General features: G+C 50.2%; 1 protein-coding gene across 1 annotated transcript in view; it reads right to left on the bottom strand.

The window, feature by feature from the left end:
* Positions 1-25,294, bottom strand: part of LOC133351310 (N-acetyl-beta-glucosaminyl-glycoprotein 4-beta-N-acetylgalactosaminyltransferase 1-like) — a 110,226-nt gene that overhangs the window by 45,332 nt on the left and 39,600 nt on the right. The window contains exons 3-7 of the mRNA XM_061566410.1: positions 20,636-20,770; positions 15,101-15,196; positions 9,531-9,621; positions 6,116-6,216; positions 429-496 (exon numbers count right to left, since the gene is read on the bottom strand). Coding sequence (XP_061422394.1) covers positions 429-496; positions 6,116-6,216; positions 9,531-9,621; positions 15,101-15,196; positions 20,636-20,770 — 491 coding nt within the window. The remainder of the gene's footprint in view (positions 1-428; positions 497-6,115; positions 6,217-9,530; positions 9,622-15,100; positions 15,197-20,635; positions 20,771-25,294) is intronic.

Here is a 25,294-nt window from a genome sequence, read left to right as displayed (position 1 = left end):
GACCACGAGCAGCCGGCTGCCCGCTTAGATAGAGCCGAGGCGTAAAAACAAAATGAACGGTCGCCTTTCGGAAGTCACACCACCGTCTCCCCCAAACCACGGGGCGCGCGAGAGCTCCGAAACACGACCGGCTTTATCTGTATTAAGAGAGAGAAAGAGCACACATGGGAGAGAGCACACAAATAGCAACGGGCGCGTGTGTGTGTAATAAGTTTATCTCAATGCTCACTGGGATGTTTGCAGAGGAGCCCTGACGGGCAAGCCAAGGGCAAGTGACCGGTGTGGGCGGCTTCGGTGGTGGGGTGATGTTTATTTTATCCATCGTTTTTTGAGAGCTGCCACCCACCACCACTGCCCCCCACCCGCCCCACAACCCCGACACCGTCCACCCATCCGTGCGTGCGTGCCGCGAATAAGAATCGCTTCACCTGACGGGGCTCGATGCTTGGGTCCTGAACTTGGTGTACTCTCCCGGGGCCGTCCACTCTTTGCCCGACTGAAACGGTACGGAAACACACAACCGTTCATCTTCGTGTTTAACAAGCTCATCCAAAAATAAAAGCTACGTCACTCCACGTTCACGCCACCACCCCCACCGCCATCGCACCATCGTCTCCCCATCTCAACGCTTACCTTCGCTCTAAGATTATTATTTTTACACCTTTAATGAAGAACAAGCCTCGTTTGCTATAACAGGCAACGCCGCCACCAGTGCACGCAGTCACAGCGCGCGTGCTGAAATCTGGAATTGAACGCTGGCGAAATATACATGGGAGGGCACTCGACGTTGCAATAACGCGGCAAGCTGCTCCGGGGATCCCAACATGGCTCCACTACGAATGATTTGGTTTTCTCACCAAGGTGGAAAGTAAAACAGATAAATCGACATCGACTGGCTAACTTGCGTGAGGGATGAAGAAAAAATAATAATTCACGGGAGAGAGCCAGCTGGCCATTACATAATTTTTTATGATATTCCACTTAGCGACAGAAAAGTTTACGATAGTAATTACTTAACCGGGCCAATTTCACACGAACATACGCCAGGCTCTTGCCCTGGCGTAGTGTTTACGGAGGAGCGGCTGGCACGACGGGTTGAGAACCAACCAACCCGCGGCGGCCCACGTCTAACGTCAGTGGCATCTGAAGCAGTTCCACCGACCCGCACAGACCAGCGTGGTGAAGTATGGTCAAGCAACCCATATGACTGATGCAGAGCGGAGAGGCCTTTATCTAACAGAAGATTTACAAACTGTGGTAATTGTTTCAATTTATTGAAACGAGAAGAGATCCCATTGATATGGAAAATAAGAGTCGGCTGTCATTTCAACTCTTCTCAGTCCCTCTGTACTCAGAGCACTAAGAGTAATCTGCTTTTTTATTTCACAATAAAATGGCAAGATAATATCTATTGTGAGGATTGATTTCACATTCTCTAGGATGTATAGAATATTCTGTCAAAATAATTAAAAGACTAGGTGCACAAATTGAAAAGTTAGAGCAATATTAAATTCACCGTGGTCAGTTTTCTGTATTTGTTACCGCCACCTCTTCAGCGACGCGATCTACGATGACGTCTTCCAAACTTCTTCCGCCGTTTGAATTCAACGTTTGTTTCTCTTACACAGAAAAAATACAATTCTTATTTAGCCAGTTGCCCAGCTAGCTTCGGTGGCAAACGGCCCCGCAACGACTAACAACGGAGTTACTCTGAATCAGAATATGTATTTATACTGGAGGAGGAATCCGATGAGCTCTTTTTCGCAGATGTCCAGTTGGGGCACGGGGTAAGAACGTTACAGCAACAAACAATACAAAAACACGATAGGAATAGGAATCCCAAGTACAAGAAAGATAAACAAATCACCCAAACAAATACAATACTAAATCATCCCCATCCCACCAGGCAAAGCCTGCTGAGGTATTAACTTTTTTTTCAAAAGCAACCTGGCCACAAATTATATCCCAACAAAGTGGCCCATCATTTGGAAATGTATAGCAGCGAAAAAATCAAAACACTCTAAGCGCATGTTTCTAAATGCGGTGCGCAAAACCGGAGGACCCGGAGAAAAAATCCATGCGACCACGGTGGAGAGAGACACGCAAACTCCACATATACAAGTGTCGGGGTCGGGATCGAACCCCGATCTCCTGTATGCTCGGCGAGGAAGATCACATCTCATCACCGTTTGGGGTGCGCAGGAGCCCAGCCAGCAGCCAGCAAGCAAACTCAAGGCATAGATTATGTTTTAACGTTCGAACAATCATAGCGTGGATGCATTTATCAAGACAATGGCTCGCAAGTTTTATTTGTATGATTGTCCTTCATAATACTTGTCAAGGGCATTGACAAAAAAAATCACCGAGGGTATAAAGAGCCCGTTAAACCTTTCTAGCTATGTGGGCTTTCAGTTAATATGAAGGAGCCCTCGTTCCGAATTACTTTGCGCAGCAAAAACACCCCACACTTTTACAAAGGCGTCATTGAAGGGTTACTTAATAGCTTAGTATGTGGATATTTTTTTGCATTTAAAAAATAAAATAAAAGTACAAGGTCCTCCCTGTGCTGTAAGTCAACATAAATGTGAAAGCGTCCCTTTGACTGTAGCACAGCAGGGGGGCTCGGGCTCAACTCCTGAGCAAATGGTGTAAATTCCACATTCCTCTGGCAGGGATCTGTCTCTGCATAGCACGGCCACTGTTGGACTTTCTGCATCTTACGGACCTGAGATTAAAGACGACGATCACGATGTCAAGTGCGGCCACACGATCTATACGCATGATATCATCAGCGGACAGTACTATGCTGGCATGCGAGCCGACATACACTCTGGCCATAAAACAAGTCTAAACCTGGCCAATAATCTTTGACGGTGCGGATTTACAGTCTGAATGGGGGGGGGGGGGGAGGCAGGGGAGGCATTCGTGAACTGTAGCCAGATAAAAATACGACGGGGCCGATGGGCGAGAGATTCAGGCGTCAAAACAGATGGGAGAAATGGCTGCCGTTTTTTATTTTTTGGGGGGCTGCAAAATGTTGCGAACGAGGCTCGCTGCACCCCCCCCCCCCTTGCGCCGCGTCCCCCCCACCCCGCACGCAACTCAATCGGGTCGCTCGCCAGCTCAGGCCTGCGCTACGTCGCGATGTACGCGCAGGGCCTCCCCAGCACAGCCCATAGATTAAAGTCACCACCCGCCACTCCCCCCCCCCCCCCCCCCGTTGACTCAAAAGGGCCTCACAAAAAGGCGGCAGGGGGGGTTTTCTCAAATTGCCTCTCGCGCAATGAAATGGGCGACCCCTCGCGCTCCCGGGCCAAGACGGGGAATAATGGGGAGCCAAACGCGCACGGCAGGAAGCATGCAAGCGGCTCGCTCGTTCAAGTCGAGATTACACGGTGTCGCTGGTGGGGGGGGGGGGAGAAAGGTCATGGGGGAAATTGGTCACGTGACCACTTGGGGACTGCATAGCCGCCCTTTCTGAGTGTTATTTAAGCGTCTGCAATTATGAAATTCAAAGTGAAAGAAAAAAAAGTCGGCGATTTCCCCCCACTCAAATGAGTATTTAGGCATCACGTGCCCAGGCGATGTATACAGCCCCCTAGCCTCGTGGTGGAAATTCTTAGTTTCTTTGGCGGGGAAAAGTTTACAAATAGGACAACCCCTTCAAAAGTGTTTATTTGGGTAGGATCGCGAAAATATAAATGCGTCGTTAAACCCGCCACCACCCGTCAATGCCAATTAGTAAGGTTTGTCACGTAAACAGAACGTGCCAATTCGTTACTGGTACAGCACACCGGTGTGTTGGAGAGAGGACAACCACTGCTGAGTTTCCCACAAAACTGGTATCTATTTTACGAACCCCAGAGAGGGGGATGATGGGCTGAGTCAATCCCCAGTAAAGGAGCTCGCATCTGGCTCCAATTCCAAATGGCTCACATGGCCTAAACAGGCTGAGAGTGGCTCTCAGCAGATGCAACTCTCTCATGAAATCGTGGGGGGGAGGGGGGCTTTTACACAACCGACCAATGTGCTCGTCAGGAAAGGCAAACCACGTGATACCAACTCCTGAGAGGCCCTGCAGCACGACAATGTCACTGCTCCTCAAAATTTGGCAATGCCAAGCCCAGAAGCGGTGGCCTGTGCAGAGATGATGACGACGACGACGACGAAAAGTCCCCAAACAGGATTTTAAACGGAGGACCGTCCCCATCGCTCTATGGCTGGGCCAGCTGGCCGCACATTGCGACATCGCCGACGCCCAAAGCAGGCCGAGCCTGCTGAGTGCCTGGATGGGTGACCGCCACGCAGGTCAATTCGTCACGTGTGGTCGCGGGGCTGGGTTATGTTATGGCCAGCAGAGAAGGCAGTGCAGACGAATCAATGTTTGCACTGCACTTCTATGCTCCCTCGTCTATAATCTCTGTCCTCACCAAGCCAAGCAGCATGGACCGGCGTGGTGAAGTACGGTCAAACAACCCCCACGACCCGACCCGTATCGCGCGGGAGGTGCTCGTCGACAAACGGGGCTCCCGTGCCACGTGCGCGTGAAACCGATCCGGCTGTCGGAATCGCGCGTGCATTGTTCACTCGGGGATTCCACCACCGTCGCTTCTCCACGCAAAGCGAAGGGAGTGTTGTGGTTTCCTGAAGAGAGCGCGACAGCGGAGCAAGCAGCATCCTCCCATCTCTCCTGCCACGTGCCCCCACACCCATGCAACACACCCCCCCCCCCCCGCCCGCAAAAGGATTTTCGCTTTCAGTTTAGATTTTTTTTACAAGTCGACTGGAAACTCCTGAAGGCTAGAGACACAAAGCGACTGTAAAACAGATGCAGGTCTCCATGGCAACAGGCCTCCTCCCTCCCCTCCCCCCCATTACTCCCACGTCAACAAACGAGTTGCTGCAGTGCAGGGACGCTGGGTACAATGAGAGCAGGAGGAGGAGAGGGAGCGAGCGCGGTGGTGCCGGGCGACACTTTTCCCGTTGCCGATGGGAGTGAGCCCCACACGCAAATTAACCGCCCACGCCGCGGGTCGCATCCCTCCGCTCCCCCAACCCCCTCCCAAAGGATCACACGGTGTCCTGGCAAATAAAGTCGAGGGCAGCCCTAATGGAGCGGTCGTGCTGCACGAAGAGCTCTCCAAAGATCGTTGCGACGATTTTGCCTTTTCATGGATGACCTTTAATGGGTGGCCAAGGTTTTGGCAAAATGTTGACTACCTCGCCCGATATGCCGGAGGTCGTGGGTTCAATCTCGACCATGACGCCTGTACATCTGGAATCTCGCCTCTCTCTCCCCATGCTCGCGTGGATTTTTCTCCGGCTTTTCCCTCCACATTTAGAATCGACATGCATTTAGAGTATTTGGCTGCTGTAAATATCCACATGATAAGCCACTTCTCGTTGAGCGATCATTTGTGGCCAAGTCGCTTCGGAAAAAGAGATGTATAGCTCAGTGGGCCTTACCTGGTAAAGAAAAACAGTTTATAGAATTCAAACTCAGTTTCGTGTGGTGAGCGTGTGAAGAGGTTTGAACGGAGCGGGCCGAGAGGAGGCTACGGGCGGCACCTGCACTCAGTTCTGCATGGCCAGATGAGAATGGGGACCGCAGTCACACATCTACCCAATCACTCGCCTTCCCACTCATCAACCAACCCATCATTACACTCATACACAAACCCATCACTCACCTGCCTGCTCACCACCCACCGCATCACTATAACCACCCACTTATTCACTCACCAACCCACTCATCAACTAACCCACCATCAGACCCACATACCCAGTCATCGCCAACCGATCCATCATTACAACCAAGCACCCACTACTCACTTGCCCACTCATGCCCTTGTCCACTTGCAAACCCACCATGCCACCAACTCGAGCTGGGCCGGGTTACCCGTCGCAGTGCGTTAAGCACCGCGCCAGCCACAGCTCCCAATGTCCACTCGCACTCGCTCAGCCCACAAAAATACATGGAGCAGGCCACAGTTGCACGTTTAAAACACGTGTTTGGACTGCGCGCGAAGACGCAGTGGGGCCGTGTGGTGGCGGACGCGGCATCGTGTTGTCAACAAAGTAAAAAAAACGCGGAGAAGAGCTGGAAATAGCGCACCTTGCCCACGTACGCCATCAGCGCCAGGTTGGCAGGCTTTTCATCGGGGCTGAGCCAAAACTCGGAGTTGTCGTCGGATGCGATCGTGAAAAGAAACTCACCTGCACACGCGCACACACGCAAACACACAGCCCGGACACACGCACGAACACATACACACACACACGCATATAAACACACATAAAAACGCACGTACAAAAACACATGCAAACACATGCAGACATACACATGCAAACGCGAACAAACACGCATGCATATACGAGCACACATGCAACCACACAAATTGGCACGTAAAAATACACACACACACGCAAACAGAAAACACACGCAATTACAACACGGACACGCATGCAAACACACAGCGAGCACACGAACACAACACATGCGCAGAGACACAGACACACACACACACGTGTCCCAAGTCAGTACCAGTTGACCTCCAGAGGAGACAATGGGCACACACTTCGAATGTTACAGTGTGGAATACCCGCAGCAGACTCCTCACCACGGGGGAATGGATTCTGAGCGCAGCCTCCGCTCACGCTGTGCTGCTGGCAATGCAATAGGTTTGTCCGCGTGATGCATGCGCACCAGCGCGCGCGTGCATCGTAATTTGCCGAGCAGCGTCGCCAAAACACAAATCGGGAGATACGAGCGAGCGAGCGAGCGCTGAGAGCGTCGGGGCAGCGTTCGCATTCAACCACTTCCCAACGAGCGACCGTATCCGGTCGCCGCCACCATACGCCCTTCCTTGCAGTTAACAAGTTTGAATGAACACGAACATTGGCATCCTCGCGGAGGTTCTATTTATAAGGGAGCAACTTCGTAAACACCCTGTTGACTTCCAAAAACCCCGCACCTTCCCTCGGGGCTATTTTACGTTGATAACGATAATGAATGGGAAAGAGAGATGTAACGCGGCCATTACTTGATTTTTTTTTCCCTCCAACAGCAGCCGACACAAATAAACCAGAGGCATAGTCATTAAAATGCCGCTAAGCGTGCAGTGAAATGTATCTCTACATGAAAAATGCATGAAACTCAAACACCCATTTAAAAATCAACTGCAGTGCCTCCTTAGATTACAACACTATGTGTCAGTGCGAGCGTGCGCGTGTGTACGCGCGTGTGCGCCACTACATTATCCCGCCACCGTGTCTGCGCACGTGCAACGCCCGAGATGTTAACCAGCTCTTCGCCAAAACTCGTTCGCAAACTTTCGAACCGGGGTTGAATGCGTGAACGTGTGAATGCGTTCGCCCTTGTCCGTTTGTCTCCTGGAGGCCGCATTGCTATGGGGGGACTTAACCCAAGAAAAAAACGGCGTTGTTCCAAATTTGGTGGTAAAAACCAGCGCTAAAAAAGGGTTATCCTTCGGCGGCCAAGGGGGTGATGCCATCATCAGACGCCACGGTGTGAAACCGCACGACGGGGCCATGTCGCACTTCACGCGTCGTCGGGAGACGATGCCTCGTTGTGCTCCTTCGAAACGCGTCATTACCATCACCGTTAAATAATTCCGAGTATAGGCGCGCGTTGGAGAGCGTCACAGAATCCATGCGCGCGCATGATTTTTATTCTTTGTTTTTCTGTTGCCCCACCTCCCCCCGACTGCACTGCCTTTTCCGACATGACAGCAAATGCAAGCACCATGCTAACCTTAAACTATGAACTAAAACTATTTTTATTTTACTAGGTAAGGCCCACTGAGCTATATAGCTCTTTTTCAGAAGCTACCTGGCCACAAATGATAGCTCAAGGAAGTGGCTTATAACGTGGAAATTTACAGCAGCCAAATACTCTAAACGTGTGTTGTTGATTCTAAATGTGCAGGGAAAAACCGGAGGACCCGGAGAGAAATCCACGCAACTACGGGGAGAGAGAGAGAGAGACACGCAAACTCCAAATACACAGGCGTCAGGGTTTGGATCGAACCCACGACTTCCTTCCCTATGCCTTGCCGGGAAGGTGTAAACGCAACGGCAGAATTTGTGGGGAGGAGGTGGGGGCGGCACAAGGCGAGATCGTTTTCCAGACTCCGAGCCCTCGTGTTCTGCAAGGGTCAGCGCGACGAGCTGCTCGATGCACATGCGACACTAAGCGTGCGCGACGCTGCGGTGCGTTGTGGAGAATAAATAAAAGACGACGGATAAAGAGACGGTGGGGGGGGGGGGGGGGGTGACTGGGTTCATCGTATGAAAGAGAAAATATTGCACGGCTTCATCGGCCGATTGGGGGGGGGGGGTCTCCAGGACCAATGTTATTCGACAGCAGTTGCTTAGGTAGGCAAAGTGCAGACCGGTTTCAACTTTCTGTGCCTCATCACTTGACGAATAATGCTAGAAAGTCGAGACGGGTCCAGAATTTGCCTACCTGGGCAAAAAGGCGGCGTGTAAACGGATTGTGGTTTATGAATAAATTACTTGTTCAGACATATTTGATCTAAAAAAAAGCACATGGAGGCGAGAACAATAGTTAATGTTACAAGGCAAGAGCCTCCCCCCGTCGGTTTTAATGCAAACATTTAACACAGAAAAGGCCAAACCACTGACAAGATGTCGAGAACAGGGGGGATTACGGACTCTGAAAATGGCCTAAGGGATTTCCCATGCTTTATCGCGGTGGCAATAATACGAATGACCTCTGTGTACAAGTTAAATATTACACAGCCGCGTAAGTATGCAGAAGGTTTTTAATCAGTGCGCAATAACCACTGCGGTATATGAATCACCAACAGGGAAGTTATCAAGGGAATTGAAGCAAACAAAAAAAACGAAAGGTGCACAGATGCTTGCTCGGATTTACAAATCGAGACAGAGAGAGGAAGATGCAGATGAGAGAACACACGCAGGTAAAACGCAACATTTTTACTGGTAAGAAAAGTTTAGTGGGTTTGGACAGGACACGTCACCAGAGATGACGATCAATGGACAAGCATTATGATGGAGCGCCAGCCAAGTGATGTAAATCGTCCGTGAGGTCGTCCTCCGATGAGATGGAGCGATTAAATCGGCTCGTGCGCAGGTGCGGGGTGGATTATTGCATCGTTTGGAGCATGAGGATCGACGACAGCTTTGAGACGCTTTCACCCAGCAGGAAGGTTGATTGTGGCTGACTGTGATGATGATGACAGTCATGATGACGACAGTCGTGATGACGACAGTGGTGGTGGTACACGTGCAAACCCACTGGACCACACTGACGCTCGTGCATTTATGGGCACAGACGGCGCGAGGCCACGAATGGGAGATGACGAGGAGTTGTCTCCCGTACTTCTTGTTAGATTAACACGCACGACTCTTGGCCAGTGCATTTGGAAAAAAACTTTACCGAAGCAGCAAATGCACGCGATCTTGGCAGCGGGACGGCACACCACGGGGATGTACTGGGCGGTAAAAAATTAAAACACACGTACCGTCGGTGGACGGGTGCAGGTAGCCAAATATTCTGAGGCCGTAGTTCTTCCACTTTGGCGTCAGCGCGAGCTTGCTTACAAACGTTCGACTCTGCAAAAGCACAGCACGACAAGACACAGCTTGTACACCGCAAAAAAACGTAGAATCTCAATTTATTTAATTCGGCGTTCATGATCAATCCGTGCGCTGACAAATCGACTCGTCATTCAAATGACAGCTTGGTGCAGTGTTCGTATGTCCGCGTAAATGTAAGCACCGGGGAGACAAAGTTGGCCAGCTGATGTACAGAGAGCACTCGAATGATGTAAAAGATTTATGTCGCCACTCTGTCCAAGCCTGCTTACTTGTCTTAACAGTTTGAATGACATCTTTAACCTGAGTGTGCAATGGTCTAAGAAATCCATGATCGCTGCTTATTTACCACGAAGTAGTTTTTATTTTATTGCCCCAAGATTGAATGGATTGACTGGGTGGACACAAGACACACTGGAAAAAATCAACATACAAACACTTTAATTTAACGCAAGAGCTGCCGATTGCAAAATGACTGTGACATGTACAAGTGTGCCCAAGTCGAACTTGTAAACACATGAAAAAAAATATCACATTTACATTTTAATGAACAGACCCCACCATTCAACAACGAACCTGCGTTGCCAATTTTGTACGGGTAAAGCTGCTCCTTTGTTGTTATTAACGCCTCTTGTAATTTAGCGAGAACATTGGCACGAGCCGTGACGCACCGACCGGTGCAATTTCCAGCCGCGGCCGTTAACCGGCACGACACGGAACATCCACCTCCGCGCCGCGTTCCACGCTGGCGCAACGCGAAAACGATAATAGGACGACGCGCATCCCCAGCTGCTAATTGGGCCACAATTTTCTGCCCGGCTAGGTGTGTGCGCGGTGCTGGTAAGCGGCTGACCCGCGCGCGGGTGTTTTATGGGACCCGCTCGGTTTCGCGTGGAGGAAATAGCGCACGACGCATCCCCGCAAGCGTGTTGTGGGGTGGGGGCCAGGCGGGGCGATATTTCTCGGCAATTTGTACGACAGGAAATTACATTTGTTCATGAGCCGGGGGGGGGGGGGGGGGGGGGGGGGCGGAGGGAAGGTGCGTTTAAATTGATGTGGCCTCTCGCCGTTCCTTAAGCGCCGCTTGCGAGAGGGGAAGTGCCGAAACAGAGTGGAGATTTGTTTCAATTTCGGCGGCTGAAATAATTGCGTGCCCGCCACCGCCGCTCCGTGGCCTCGGTGGCTGGGGAAGGAAGGGAGGGCCCAGTATGTCCGAGCCAGATGCGAATACCGGGCAATTTCCTTCAATAAATAAAATAAAAATTATTGTATTTTTCCATATTTTATCCCGAAAAGTGCCATTTGCCATCTCGTCGTGAGATGAAGCATCCACGAAGATCTTTCGCAGAGCAGTTGTAGCCCTTGGTGGTAAGAGAGCCCTTTAAGTGGCCTCTAGTCCACAGAGTAGGGGCAAAGCACTCTCCCACCCACTCTTCCACGGAGGGTAATTCTCAATGCACCGACAGTCAAAGCAATATTTCTTTTTTATTCTTAAGAGCTAGAATTTAGCCGAATGTTCGGAACCCTATTTAATGTTTACGCGTTATTTTTGTGCAGGACATCGGTGATAGGGCTGAAACGACTCCCCAGCCCACGCCCGAGAGCCCGGTTTCGATCGCGGGCGGCTGAAACCTGGATTTGTGCCCAGGTCTACCGCGCGGGTTCTTGAAACTGCGAGATGGACTCACGGCACCGGCACCACAGACATTCCCGATTGCGCCTTCCACAGCGGAGGGGGTATTCAGAACCGTTAGTATTTATTAAGATTACATTATCACTAATAATTGCAAAAAAATTCCGTTAATTCTACCGACGGATTTATAGAGGTGGTGGATCCAGCTATCGCTACGGGGCTGAATGGGAGCGCATCGGTCGGACTGAAAAGGCATTTTTTGTGAAGCGGTAACAGAGCAGCTAAGCAGATGTCCAGCATGGTCGGCCATTAATTTGAGTGTGCCGAGTGGTGGGGGAGCCGGCGAACGAGCGGCGGCCAATCGCAGTTTTGATCTGAGTGGCAGAGGCACCGGCTGCGTTCTTTTCAGCAAACCGTCACTCAAAACGGCTGGTGGGGCGCCCTTTGCCGGGGTATGCTAACGACGCGCAGATCGATCGTGTTGATGGATTACCGCGTGGTAAATATGTGCGTCGAATAGTGCGCGTTTAGAACCGGTTGTTATTTTCGGATCTGAGCGAATTCATTGCGAGGGATACGCCGACGTGTGCGACTTGGGCTAACGGAGAGAAGAAAACATTACAAACGAGAGAGGACAAACCAGGAAATGATAAAAATGAGATGGCCAAATCGAGCTTAAAAATAATTGAACTGGTGAATGGAATTGTCACCCCCGAAGCATGACAATGTATCGAATCGCCAGTGTGGGAAATCGTTGTGTTTCTAGCTTATACGAAGAGGAATCAATAAAGGCCTCGCGCTCCGTAATCGCATTACCCATTCCTCTGGATGCTCCCAGTGTCCGTGGTGGATATTAGAAGGAATGATAGCATGTCAACCGAAAAGTTAACTTTTTTTTCTCTTTAAATTACCACTTTGCAATAAATAAATAAATATCCTGCACGTATAGTTTTCAAACCTGCTATATCTTCACTGAAGTGTCAAAAGCTGCTGAGCAGTGACTGCTATGTGTGACAGCGAGGTGTGACTGCAAGGTAATAAGACTGCTAGGTAAGTGGAACATTATGTTTCATGCCCACCCTCCACCCACAAAACTACGACAAAAAACATAAAAAATAACATGCAGAAAAATAAAGCAAAAATGAAAAAATTAAATTAAAAAGACTGGGTGCAATAAATATTAAAGGTGGGAGATTTTTTTTGTGTGTGCTCACTGATAAATTTGACATAATGAACTGGGGGAAAAGGACGATATTAAGTGTCTAAAGATAGAGACATGGCCATGAAAGAGCAACCCATTAAAGAACCCATTGCTGAATTAAGTTGAAACAGTTTGAGAGGTAAGTAAGCAATTAATGTCATCCGACACTTGGGAGTGAACTATTCACCCCGCTGGCAAATTGATGAATTGTCACGACTCCCGATAAAATGTAAGAAATTATGTTTTTAATTCATTGTTGTTCCACTGTGGGAGGTGATAGCACCTCCTGTGGGTGTCGGGGTGGGGGTCACGCCGACTGGTTACAACCAAAAACATCATCACCATCGTTGGCTATCATCTATCCACTGCTAGGTGAGTCCCCACCCCCCCCACCAAAGCAATCGCCATCTCTCATTGTTTCATGACGCAACGATTCATCCAGGCTCCCCCGTGCGCTCCAGACCATATTAATCGCCGCACCACCCTCCGCTTGGGACGTCCTCTCGGGCGCGTGCCCCCCCTCTCCTCCACTCCGCCAGTCAGTCTCAACCACCGGCCATCGCCCCCCCCCCCTTTCCATCGACGCGCCCCGCCCAAGAGCACTTACTTTTCCCTAAACCGTCAATACGCCGTCGATACCTCGCGTGCGCTCTCTGACCCACGCATGTATTCCTCACCAAGGGGTGGAGGTAATACATACGCGCGATTGCGAAACGTACACATGGATCTACGACAACGGACTGTATACGCGCGTGATCCCCAGGCGTGCATCACGAGCTCGATAATCGATACTGATCGATGGATAGACGCATCAGTCCATCCCGAGCGGGCATAAGCTCGGCGAGCTCAACGTTTACCGTGGCGGCACGGGGTAATGAGCCGGAATGGTGACAACTTAAAAAGCCATCACTTTTAAACGCTACGCCCTATATGATGGGCTGACAAGACTTCCTCGGATGAAATTGCCAGAAGGCAGTATACGTCGTATAAATCAAGGCGACTTATGCTCTATGCGAAGTTTAATTGCCGGTATCCCACAGAATTGGCCGAAGGCAACGGAGCTAAAATTGTCTGTAGACACAACTGGCTGGGCGAGGTAGTGTGCGAGCAATTTTATCCTTGCCTTTGATGGCAAGATGTTCAGGAGCTGAATTCCAATGTCAAGGTCTGCTTGCCACGAGCGGGCTTCAGGAGAGAGTCGGTGTAGTATTGCTATTCCTCCTTCGTTAAAGGGGCGCAGACGACCGTGGGTTTACGCCGTGGTCTAGAGTTTGCGTTGCGTGGCCACAACTGCGCATCAGCCTGCTGACCATGTTCTGATGCGGTTGACAGCTACACCGGTGTCGATGAGGAATGTAAAAAAATCCAGCAGACGCGATGCTTGTATCTCGTATTTGAGGTTATTATGCAATCCAACTCTCCAGGTTTACCGGTCTCACCACCTCGCTTGCGAGCAGCGCAATGAACGGTGGTCATGTGGTTTCTAGATTTGTCGATGAAAAATTTATTTACAAGTTGTACCATGCACTCGTCAAGCAAATATGGATGATTTTCTGTTCATATGTGTATCTTATGCAATGGTTTGTCACGTGACGCCCGCAGGCACTAGAGGCGCTAAATTCCGCACCAAGTAAAACCCACGTTTTTTCTTGATTTCAATTGCTTTTTGAATCTATTAAAATGAGTCTTCAATCACTTGAAACACAACGTAAACCGAATGATTCTTGAATTTTATCTCGATAAACATTTTTCCACTAACTCATTGAATGACGAGGGTGGGCAGTACGTGGATGATGCGGGGGGGGGGAGGGGCGCGAGGTGAAAATCATTATTCGTGGAGCAGGAGGCCTCTAAACCCAGCACGTGGAGGCGAGGATCACTGGGTCACAGGATTTGTGAAACCACCTCCGAACTCGTGGGCGAGATGTTGACTCCCTCGCCTGGTATGATGAAGGAGTTCGTGGGTTCGATCCCGACCCTAACGCCTGCTGTATATTTGTAGTTTGTGTGTGTCTCTCTCCCCGTGGTTGCGTGGATTTTTCTCCGGGTCCTCCGGTTTTTCTCTCCACCTACGATTACCACGTTTGTCTACGTACGGTGCCATCTCCTCGCTTGTCAAGTTATGATGGCAGTACAGCAAGTAAATGAATTTCCATTTTTACGGACATTGAGTGTTACCATCCTTGCAGATGTGGCTTTTTTCCAGGTACTCCGGTTTCCTCATGGAGTTGGACAAAGGTCCCAATATAGGACCACAGAGAGCTTGGGTAACTGTTGATAGCACGGGTTTTGTCCGCTTTCCTGGTTGTCTGTGGTTTGCTGCGCCTCCGTGCTTAAAACTGTGTGCGTTACGAAGTGTCCGGCAATCTTGAGATGGACTTTGCACGATTGACTATAAATATATAAGTAAATAATCAGAACACGGCCTATTCATTTATTCAATAAATGCAGAATGTGAAGTATCTGTTCGATTGGCTGATGCGGAAACACAATCCGTGTGTCATCCACACCATGTCAAACACCTCGCTATCTGTGGGGATGTATAATACAACAGCAGCAGCAGCGGCAACGCAGATATAATTCTGTTTGGGTTTCCCGTGTTCCCCCTGATTGTTGCGCCTGGTGCTGGCGACACCAGCCAGCCGCCCCACACACCGACTTACGTGCGGGAAAATGGGGAAGTGGATGTTCTTCCTAAGCTGTCCCACGGACGAGCCACACCAATCTTCGAAAACGTGCAGGTTGGCACGACCTTTGAACTGCACCCACGCAAGGGAAGGGGGTGGTGGTAGGGAGGGAGGCACGGCACAGCCAACATGTCAGCTCGGTCAAGTGGCACCAAGTAGCACGGTTGGCACACAAATGAATGAATGATTACCGTGGGCACCAAACAGAACTATCAGTCTAAGCCCGATCGCTCATGAGTGTACAAATACATAGCAATATCTTTATTTGGCTTTCACTTTTTCCCAGCTATGAACAAACAGCACTCTGCTTACAGCAAACAAGTTACCCTGGGCAACGAGCTGCGTTCGAGTAAACGCACGCACGCGACGAAATTTCACAAGAGACGTTCTCCTTCGCGGGCGGCGCTGCCGTATGAACTGACGCTCGCTGTGGACAGCCTGGCGCTCGGGCGGACGGAGTTTGCAGGCAAATGTTTTTTTTTTTTAAACCCTCGAGGTCACCCCGTGGAGGGTGTGCTAACGTTCAAAACGACCGCTCGTGCGCTAACGCAATTGTGTCTGGCACAAGGCGGCAACAACAACAACAGTCGACGCAAGGGGGGAGGGGCTAAAATGTTCTGTAAAATAAAAAACTTAGCGAACCGAGCGTTATGTTACTTCTGAAGCCACGATCTTTAGTTGCGAATCGTGTGTTACACAACTGCTGTCTTTTGGGTGTTATATTCGCCGCACAATATATGTTGGTCTGCCGACATAAATAGTTTTTGTTGCGTGTGCAGATTTATTTTACTGTAAGGGTGTACACCATGACTCACACCCCGATATCACATGCTGGTTAACATTTCGAAAAACTGCATCTTGTTGTCCTTCCCTGCACCTCCGATTAGCATGTTTGGCGACGTACGGTGTGAAAGAAGTTCAACATACATACATACGTGGAAAACAGTGGCAGTGTTTTGGGCCATTACTCTTAGCGTATAAATTATTGAAGCAAACTCTGCCTTTATCCAGCCAGGCATCTCAGTGGCAGAGCGATGGGCTTGCAATCAGACTGCTGCGAGTTCAAATCCTGGTTGGGGGTTGCCTCAGCCCATCATCCAATCGGGGTAGATAAAGTGACGACCATTTTTTGGGAAAGTCAAGTGGTTGCCCATCTGGTTTAGACTCGCCCCTGCCATGGGAATGTAGAATTTCCGCTCCTGGCTCAGGGCTGTAAACAGCAGACAAGCAATGCCCCGATTATGGATTTCAGCAGGAAGTCACTATTCTGACTTTTAATGACTCCGACTCGTCTGAGAAATGGACGAGCTCCTGGACCACACGGCGTAACCGTGGGCATCATTACAAAAGCGCAACCTCCGTTGTCGGAACAAAATCAGCGGGGTGGTTCACGAAACGTTTACATGAAAATTAAACAGAACGACGCCTCATTCCTGCAGTCAAACACGACGACGAAACTGGCTTTGAAGATCTCGCAGGCCCATTAGCCCCTCGTGGCCGTGCACACAACATGTGCTCGGAGATCACTCAGAATACATTCGGCATAAATTATACATCCCTGCTCTGCGCTGCCAGTCGTGCCATGCTGTGCGCTTGCACACAGCAGCCTCTCGCGTGAAAAAAAACGGCACGTAAAGTGCTAACGCGTGGCTGCGACGTCATCGCGATGTCGTAAAGTGTTTGTTGCGCTTAGCGTTTCATTGCTGCCCCCGAGCTTGCCACTCGTTACCCTCGCCCCCCTTATGCCACCACCCCCCCACCCCCCACACTCACTCTGCGCTTCAAACTGCGGCACAACAACTATTTATTCTCCTTCTTCTTCCCAGCAGGCACTCACCCTTTCCTTCGCTTACAGAGGGGGCTTTAATGTAATGAGGGTGGAACCTTCTCCGGAATTTCACACACACACACGGACCGTACAGAAGCGCGCGCATAATATTTGCTGGAGTGCATGTGCCGCGGTGAAATATGCGTGGGCGCGTATCTGCAAAAAGAACAAAACAGGCTTTCCAGTGATCGTAAATTCTGGGTGGTGGCTTTCTTCGTTGTTGGTACGGCGGCATTTGAAGCAGTGGATGCAAATTCCACGTTCGCATGGCAGGACCACTGTATTGACGAGGTTATCGTCGTCATCACTGCCGATGGCCACAACATCACGCTGGGCGTGTGCGCCGCCGTCTTGGAAGCTGGATGCCTGGCGTCTGCCATTTTAATCGATTATATATAAAAAAAAAAAATTTTTCAACATTCAATTAATTTAATTGACAATTATGAAAAATGTCTGAATCATTTTAGCACTATCTCCTTCTTCTGGGCACTTCCCGCTTCATGTGGAGTCTACCATGCTGATCCTTGTTCTCCACTCATTCCTTTCCTGGGCCGTCTCCACGTCCACACGAGAGCCCTGCAAATTCTGGTTCCCTCGTTGAGCCGCATCTTGCTATCCATCCGATGTGGTTTCAGGAGTCGTTGCCGCCTATTGTCTGGTACAATGTCCGACGATTCACTTCGTGTGCTGGCTGACCGGGCTGCAGCGAAACGTCGGACATCGAGCCGGACAACACGCGGCGATAACCCGGAAACTCTCCGGAGCCGCCGCACGGCGGCAGGACCGCAAACACCCGATGTGACGGGCGTAGCGTCATCCTCATCACCTCTCTCCAGGCCTGCCTCTCCCGTCTCAGCCCCGGTTCTCCCACGTTCATCATCCGCACGGATGGATTCAGCCAAACCGAAAGACAAAAGATTCTTCGTAGCGATTTTCCTTCCCCCTTCAGTCCTCGCCGACCAGGCCGAGGCCATCAATCCGCTCCACTGGGAACCCCGGAACAGTCGCGGGGGCGGCCACCTCGGATTCAAGCCAAAGATTACACTGGTCAACAAAAAAAAAACATTTTCTTCTGGCCTGGACTTTTGCAGCTAATTGCAGGGTGCTGATTCCAAATCTGATCTCAGATTTGCTCTATCACATCATTTTATGCTTACCGGCATACCCCATTTTCATTCATTTTACCCGAAATTAACTCTGTCACTTATGATTGCAAGTTGTTGCGAGTCAGTGACTGCTTTAGTGTTAAAATATGGTGCTGTATTTTTAGGATCGTGTGTTTATAATATAATTTTATGTAGATATCCACATTTATTTCATATTTTTCTTCTGCAGTTTTTATTGAAAATGCAATATTTGACATCTCAAAAATGTGATAGACAAAAACTGATGCCAGATTTGGAATCAGCACCCCAAAATGACCTCAACATCGTTGGAATACCTTATGCCAGAAAAAGTGTGTTGACCAGTGTTATCGCCGGTGCCGGCTCGGAGCCCCCGACCGACACGGCGTTAGCCCCCCACCCCCACTGCCCCCAGGCAAACCGGGCTCTCACGGTGTCACCCACGTTGTGATTCCGCTCGAGAGGGCACACCTCCCACTCGGCGCATCTCCGTGTCCCACTGCAAAGTCGTTCACGTGGGGCCACCTCAGCGGTCTCTCTCACTCTCTCTCGTCACTTTGAGATTCATTCACAGTTTGAGGAAGGCCGTTTGCATCCACCACGTCACGGAAGTTTGGTACGCCAGCAATGGCAGCCGAGACCCCCCCCCCGACCCCCTCCGGGAGTCAATCCGTTTGCGAGTCATTCCATGTAATTGATTCATTATTTTGGTCCTTCTTCTATTTCTGTCAAATGTCAATATTTACAAGGGTAGATCGACTTTCGGTACTATATCATACAAACACACTCTCTCTCTCTCCATTCGAGATTTATTAATAGTTGGCAGTCACTGCAGTCCAGCACCTGCGCAAGGGTTAACGCCCATGTGAAGCCCCCAGGAGTTCGCTGGGTATTTAACGGCGGCGAGCGACCGCCATTGCGGTCGTATTTCTCGGCAAGCGCCTGAACCGTGACGGCCGCGCACTTCCCCAAGTTTCTGGACGATGAATCACGCGCGGGGAAGCGTCCCCCAAGTCCTGGCTCCGTTGCCGCCGTCGCCACCGCCAACGCCGCCGCCAAACTTTTTTTTTACAAGTCATTTGTGGATGCTTTACCGCCGACCCATGAAATGGAGAGAAAAAAAGAAAAGAAAACTGCGGCTGCCTTTTCCTGGGCGTGTGGCCTGCGGATATGTAATGTGCGTCTCTGTTTTTACCCAATTTTATTTCACTTGTACTATCAGCGTCATGTCAGGAGACAAAGTATCTGTTCGAAACTCTCGCACAGCAGTGAATCGCGAGACCCGTGGAGTGTGACATCACAGAACTACTTCCCTTCAAGCTACATTATTTATCCTGACGGGAGCACTTTCCACAACCCCGTGCTCCAGAGCAATGCTTGTGTGACGTGGAAATCGAACCATTTTTTTTACAATCATATTATTTCATGTAGTATTTGGTGACTGGGCTGAGACCATCCACTCGCTCGCTCCACTTGAGACAGCGATTTAATTATGGGCGGTTGAACCTCGGATTTTAAACCAGGATCTCAGCAGCGCCGGCTCCAACCCCACTCTCTCCTGTTCCTTACTGCGCGACGGCACGCCGCGGGCACAGCCAACTTCGGCCCTGCCTCCCGTTTCACTCACGGCGAAACCGCACTACGGGAATTGGCCAGCGGGCGTAGCAGCGATTGGCCGCGACCCCAGTGGCAGCCGGGTGAGAGGTCACGACCACGATCGCGCGAGGTCCGCCCCTCTGCCCGCGGCGGCACAGTGGTGCAGCAGGACTGACGGCAAACCGGACACACTCTTCCGCCTCAACGTGATAAAAATATATAATAGGGGACACGTTTTGGGCGATGGCTCTTTCTTCGTTGCAAACAAAACTAAATGTACGGCGGCAAGTAGGTTGCTAACGTGTTCAGTGTGGATGATTGAATGTTTTCAGTTTGGATTTGTGAGTTTCCTCCGTCCACTCCGGTTTCCTCCCCGCACGCAGTGCCCTTAAACACGTACACACGTAACACGCCTTACTTTCATGATGTGGTAATGCTTCTCGTTACTTATCAAACTCCGAGTGAGCGACGGCGAGCTTTGCGCCGGTGCCGTCGCTGGGCAGACGTAACGCAACGGACGCCGCCGAGCCACGCGAATCGCTAAATTGTCCAAATTCAGGGTCACGATTGGATTCGACAAAGGATTCCACTTTGCCTCGTTTCCAGCTATCATTTCGACTCCTTGGTCCAAACTGCCTCGACGGTCCTTGTTTGATCAGCACGATTGACACTTCCCAGTCTCATTTGTTCTGTCTCGTCTTGTTTGCAGCCGACTCGTTTGCACCGTCCATCTTATCGAACCGCCTCTCGTTTTGTTGTCTCTCGTTCGTACTGCCGCATCTGCGCTGTGCCTCTCGCTTGTACTGCCCCGCTCTGCTCTTCCCTCTGTCCCCTCTGCGCTCGATCTTCTCTCGTCTCCTGTCATCTGTCGACCTCATTTGTCCCGACCGTTTTACCCTGACGGCGACGCGACAAAAAAAAAGTCACGTAAAAAATTAACTTGGTGAAATTGCCGGCACCCACCTGGGGCTCCCACGAGGTTTGAGGGGGCGGAGCGCCACCCAGTCCCCGACCGGGCCCCCCACCAACGCCCGGAGGCTCCCCAGGGCCCCCCTCATCGTCCTCATTGACCGACTCATCCGGTGGAACGCCGTGTATCTACCAGAAGCACGGGGGGTGGAGGTGGGGAACCACACGGACACGGGGACGCGGGGACACTTTAAAGAAACCCGTGTTTCCGACGCAGGCAAGCAACAGCGGAGTAATGCTTCGGCCAGCAATGTATTCGCACGCCCGTAATACACGCTCGCATCACATCGCGCGCGTCAGAATCCACTAATTACAATTTACGCAAATCGCGTGCAAATTAAACGCTAACGATACATTTGGGCTAATGGAGCGAAGGAAACTCCACCGAGACGCCGCGCAATGAGGGCATGGTGCAAACAAGGCAGGGAAAGTCGGACAAACACAAGTGAATTGAATGAGGGCCTGAACCGAAACAATTTATTGTATTGCTGGGGGCGGGGATGGTGGGAGCCATTGCTACATGCCTAATTAGAGGACATGGTTGAATCCAGATGACCTTTATAACCAGGTGAGAGCCCACAGAGCCTGGAGTCTCTTTCTTAAGGGAGACTTGGGTTTCAATAAGTTCAGCGAAAAAGCAATTTCCCAAGTGTAACACGAGAAAATAAAACAAAAACACCTTTGTATGTACGTGTGCACGTTGCACTTCTTTCACACCGTGCGCAGCCAACCGTGCGCAGCCAACCGTGCGCAGCCAACCGTGCTAATCGGAGGTGCTGGATGTAGGCCTCTCCACACTGTCAGTGAAGGTGGTTACTTGACCATACTTAACCATGCTGGTCAGTGCGAGTGGCCTAGAATGGAACTCGGGTCACCGGGTTCGTACCGCGGTGCACGCTAACCACTGCGCCACCACTCCAGTTGCACCGCGTATTCTTTCTGGAGAGTCTTGAGGAACCGAATCAAATTTTCCTCGGTTCCTGAAGAAGTTCCGAGCAGGTGGAGTGAAACGTCGGACATCGTGCCGAACAACGACGAGTGGCACGACCCGAAAAAAAACATGTCGGGAGAGCCACACAGCATGCATAACCACGACCGCCCACGCAACGGGGAGGATTAGCATTCAAATTTCCAAGTAATGTAAATACGATAAGATTATTCAACGTTAATTATTATTTTAAATAATGCAGTAGGTTCCGGCGATGTGCGGGCTTACTCCATAGAACGAAGATAAGGAATTTAGCGAGTGCGTGTGTGTGTGCTCTGCTCTCTTCAAACTTTTCGATAGGCGCAAGCTTTACAGGCGGAATAGGCACCGGCTCAAATTCCAGATCACTCCTCCTCATGCACAATTAATCCTCTCGAAAGCGCTTGCGCAGCATTTTTAATTCCGGCGGAATTAAACTGTTTACTCTCTGGCATTTCAATGTTTTATTCCATTAAAAAAAAAGTTGTGCCTTGCAGAAAGGTTACAATGCGAGTTGCTGGCACTCCATTTACAACACAAAAGGTTAAAGAGAATAGCTCATTTATACACCAGGGAACGGTGCTAACAAAAAAGGGCTGCCCGTGCCGCGGGAGCTGTTTGCAGAGAGGGGGGGGGGGCCCTCTTAAACTCGCATTGCAAATATTTCCCGTTCGCGAGCGCGCCTGCGATTGTTTGTATTTTTTTCTTACATCTCGTTTTTTTTTCTTAATCTGCCGCTGCAGCAGCAGCAGCAAACTCAACGGCACACGGGCAACGGTGAGTTTGACAACGTTGCCGCTGTGTAACGCGACAACGAGACTTTGCGATTCCGTGACACTTTCTCTGCCCATGTTAAAGGTGTGCCAAGATGGATCGCGCATCGCAAATCTGTGGAGAGATGGCGACGGATCGGGGAGGCCTTCATCCAGCAGTAGGGCACCACGGTGGTGAGATGTTAACTACCTCGACTGGGAAACAGGAGGTCGTGGGTTCGATCCCAACCCTGACGCCAGTATATAATGGAGTTTGTATGTTTCTCTCTCCCCGTGGTTGTGGATTTTTCTACGGAACCTTCCATTTCTCCCTCCATATCTAGAATCAACATCACGCATTTAGAGTATTTGGCTGATATAAATTTACACAAAAGCCACTTCTCATTGAGCGATCATTTGTGGCCAGGCTGCTTCGGAGAGAGCTGTATAGTTCAGTGGGCATTACCTCGTAAAATAAAACAGTTTAATGGCAGTAGATAGACTATTATTGTTATCACGCTTTTTATCCAGAAAGGCCTCGTGGAGTCTCAAGACTCGTTTTCAGGGGGGTTCTGCAAAGTTTTCGCGAGTAGGGGACGTTGTTTCGGCTGCGTCCGATCACAATCGCAGTCATTTGCAGGGAATCTTTCAACACTGGGATGTTTGGCCAATGCCGGCTACATTATGTGTGTGTTATTTAAGCTGATCAGGATGATGATGATGAAACCTTTAGAAATGCAACCATTTCAAGACACAAATGGGAAGTGGTACAAGGGAGGAGACGGTGGAGGGGGGGGGGGGACATCATGATGGGGTGGTGGGGGGCGGCTTTTCAGAAATTAATTTTTCCAGAAGTAGCAGACAGGGTGGAAGTGAAACGCTGCGGGGCGTGGAGCGAGAGAAGAGACGACGGCGTGCGATAAAGGCACGGGCGTGATGACACTTCACAAGACCAGAGACCCTCGGACAACAGGCGGACGGACAAAGCGGGAGGTCTTGAGAGCCTGAAAACTTGAACAGGGGGAGGGGGCAGGGGTTGGGGCACAGGGAATCTGGCAGCAGATGAGCATCACTATTCGGTGCGTTTCACCGAAAACAGAGGCAGCAACCCCCCCCACCAAAAGGAATCGGGGTTTCCTTGGCATTGCGGTCGGCCTTCTCGGCAGAAGTTCCGACACAAAAACGCGACGCCGCCCTGTGCCGTGGACGCTCCAGCAGTGGGCGAGTGCCAATTGAGGTTTTTGTTGCATTATTTACGCGTCATTAGTTTTGGGCTTTATTTATGCATACGTTTATTACCTTTAATTCTGCAATTAATAGCGTTGTTTATTTCATTACGTGACTTCGAATAATGCGGCGTAAGGATTCCCACCCCTCCCCCACGTCCTCCCAACCCTTCACGATAAAAGTCCCCGAACATAAAACGGAACATTCGACACATATGGCCATCAAAAGGTAATATTTGTTTCCCATATGTTCCGCAGAGGCGCAATATGCCATTTAAAAAGAAAAATGATTTATGTAAAATCGGATTGGGAAAGACGCGCGAGCTCGTGACCGAAAATATATTCCTGGCACTTGCTCGGTTTGCTTAAAAAACATGAAACCTGATATTTATTCATTTGTCAAAAAGTCTGGTTGTCTCCAAACCTAAAGGCGTGCCACCACTGCCACTGCTTCACAGCGAGGCATGTAATTATGCATCGATTTAAATACAATCGCCTGCTTTCACTTCTGTGCGGGGGGGGGGGGGGGGGAATTTAATTTATTCATGATGTATGCAAATCAAGTTCTCGTTTATGATCCAGGCTAAGGAGGCATAACAAATATTGCAAAAACACCCCACATGCAAACGAAACAAAATAAATCGTTGATTCTCGAATCCAATCCCGACCATCGAATCGTCAAAAATAAATCGAATCGCCGGGTTGCGGGATGTGAAATCGTACCTACCATGCACGGTGCCCAAGCCCAGCAACAACAACAAAAGCAGCATCATCGTCATCATCACTTTCACAGCCACGGCCATTAGCCAACGACCGCTATTGCGTCCGTATCGTCGTGAATTCCATTCTCGCCCCGATTCCAAACGCTTACGGGAGGTCACTCCGCCATGGCTGTCCCCCATTCACCACCATCACCATCATCACGCTCCGGGGGCAGATAGCCCCCCGTAAGTGTCCACCGCACATTTTGTAATTTGTCTCCACTTAAATTTCGATTTAAAGCTTTCGTGACTGCAGGGATTCATCTTCTTGGTCCTTTCGGTAAAGTCACGTAGAAGGGAAATAATAAAATAATAAAAATAAAACATAATAAAATAATTCTCACGACGTTTCGGCCACAACGCAAGCAGCCGTCCTCAGGTGAAGAACAGGTCTGTTGGAAAGACACCTGAGGACAGGCTGCTGTTTGCGTTGTGGCCGAAACGTTGTGAGAATTATTTTATTATGTTTTATTTTTATTATTTATTATTTCCCTTCTACGTGACTTTGCCGAAAGAACCAAGAAGATTGATCTCCACTTCCCTCTGTCTCGTGCCAATGTGCTCAAGCCGTGCGGCATCCTTCTGCCACCAATCTCTGATGGCGTCCGTCAAGCCGTTCTCCGTTAGAAAGTCCCCTCTTCTTTCCGGTTGCTTCGAATTTTTTAGAATAACACACTTCAAATGTTCCTGTCGTTGTCCGTCCGACTACACGTCGTGTCCAAAAAGTGTCAGGTCCCTTCTCAACACTGCCTGCATCATCATGTCCCCTTCCAAGTACAATATTTTCTCTTACTTCTACCACCTAGTATTTCTGCGTCTCGCACGAGTCAGCACCTCCCCCCCCCCCCTCAGCCTCCCTCCCCCCAGCCTCCAGCCCCCCGCCCAGTTCTCCACCAACACTTCAATCAGAAGCTGCTGAAAATGCCTCTGGGTGTTCAGCGCACCAA

The sequence above is a fragment of the Lethenteron reissneri genome, chromosome 37, assembly GCF_015708825.2.
Source record: "Lethenteron reissneri isolate LAM-NWPU_2019-01 chromosome 37, ASM1570882v1, whole genome shotgun sequence".
In the NCBI taxonomy this organism is placed as follows: domain Eukaryota; kingdom Metazoa; phylum Chordata; class Hyperoartia; order Petromyzontiformes; family Petromyzontidae; genus Lethenteron; species Lethenteron reissneri.
This window is presented reverse-complemented; position numbering and strand designations above follow the sequence as displayed.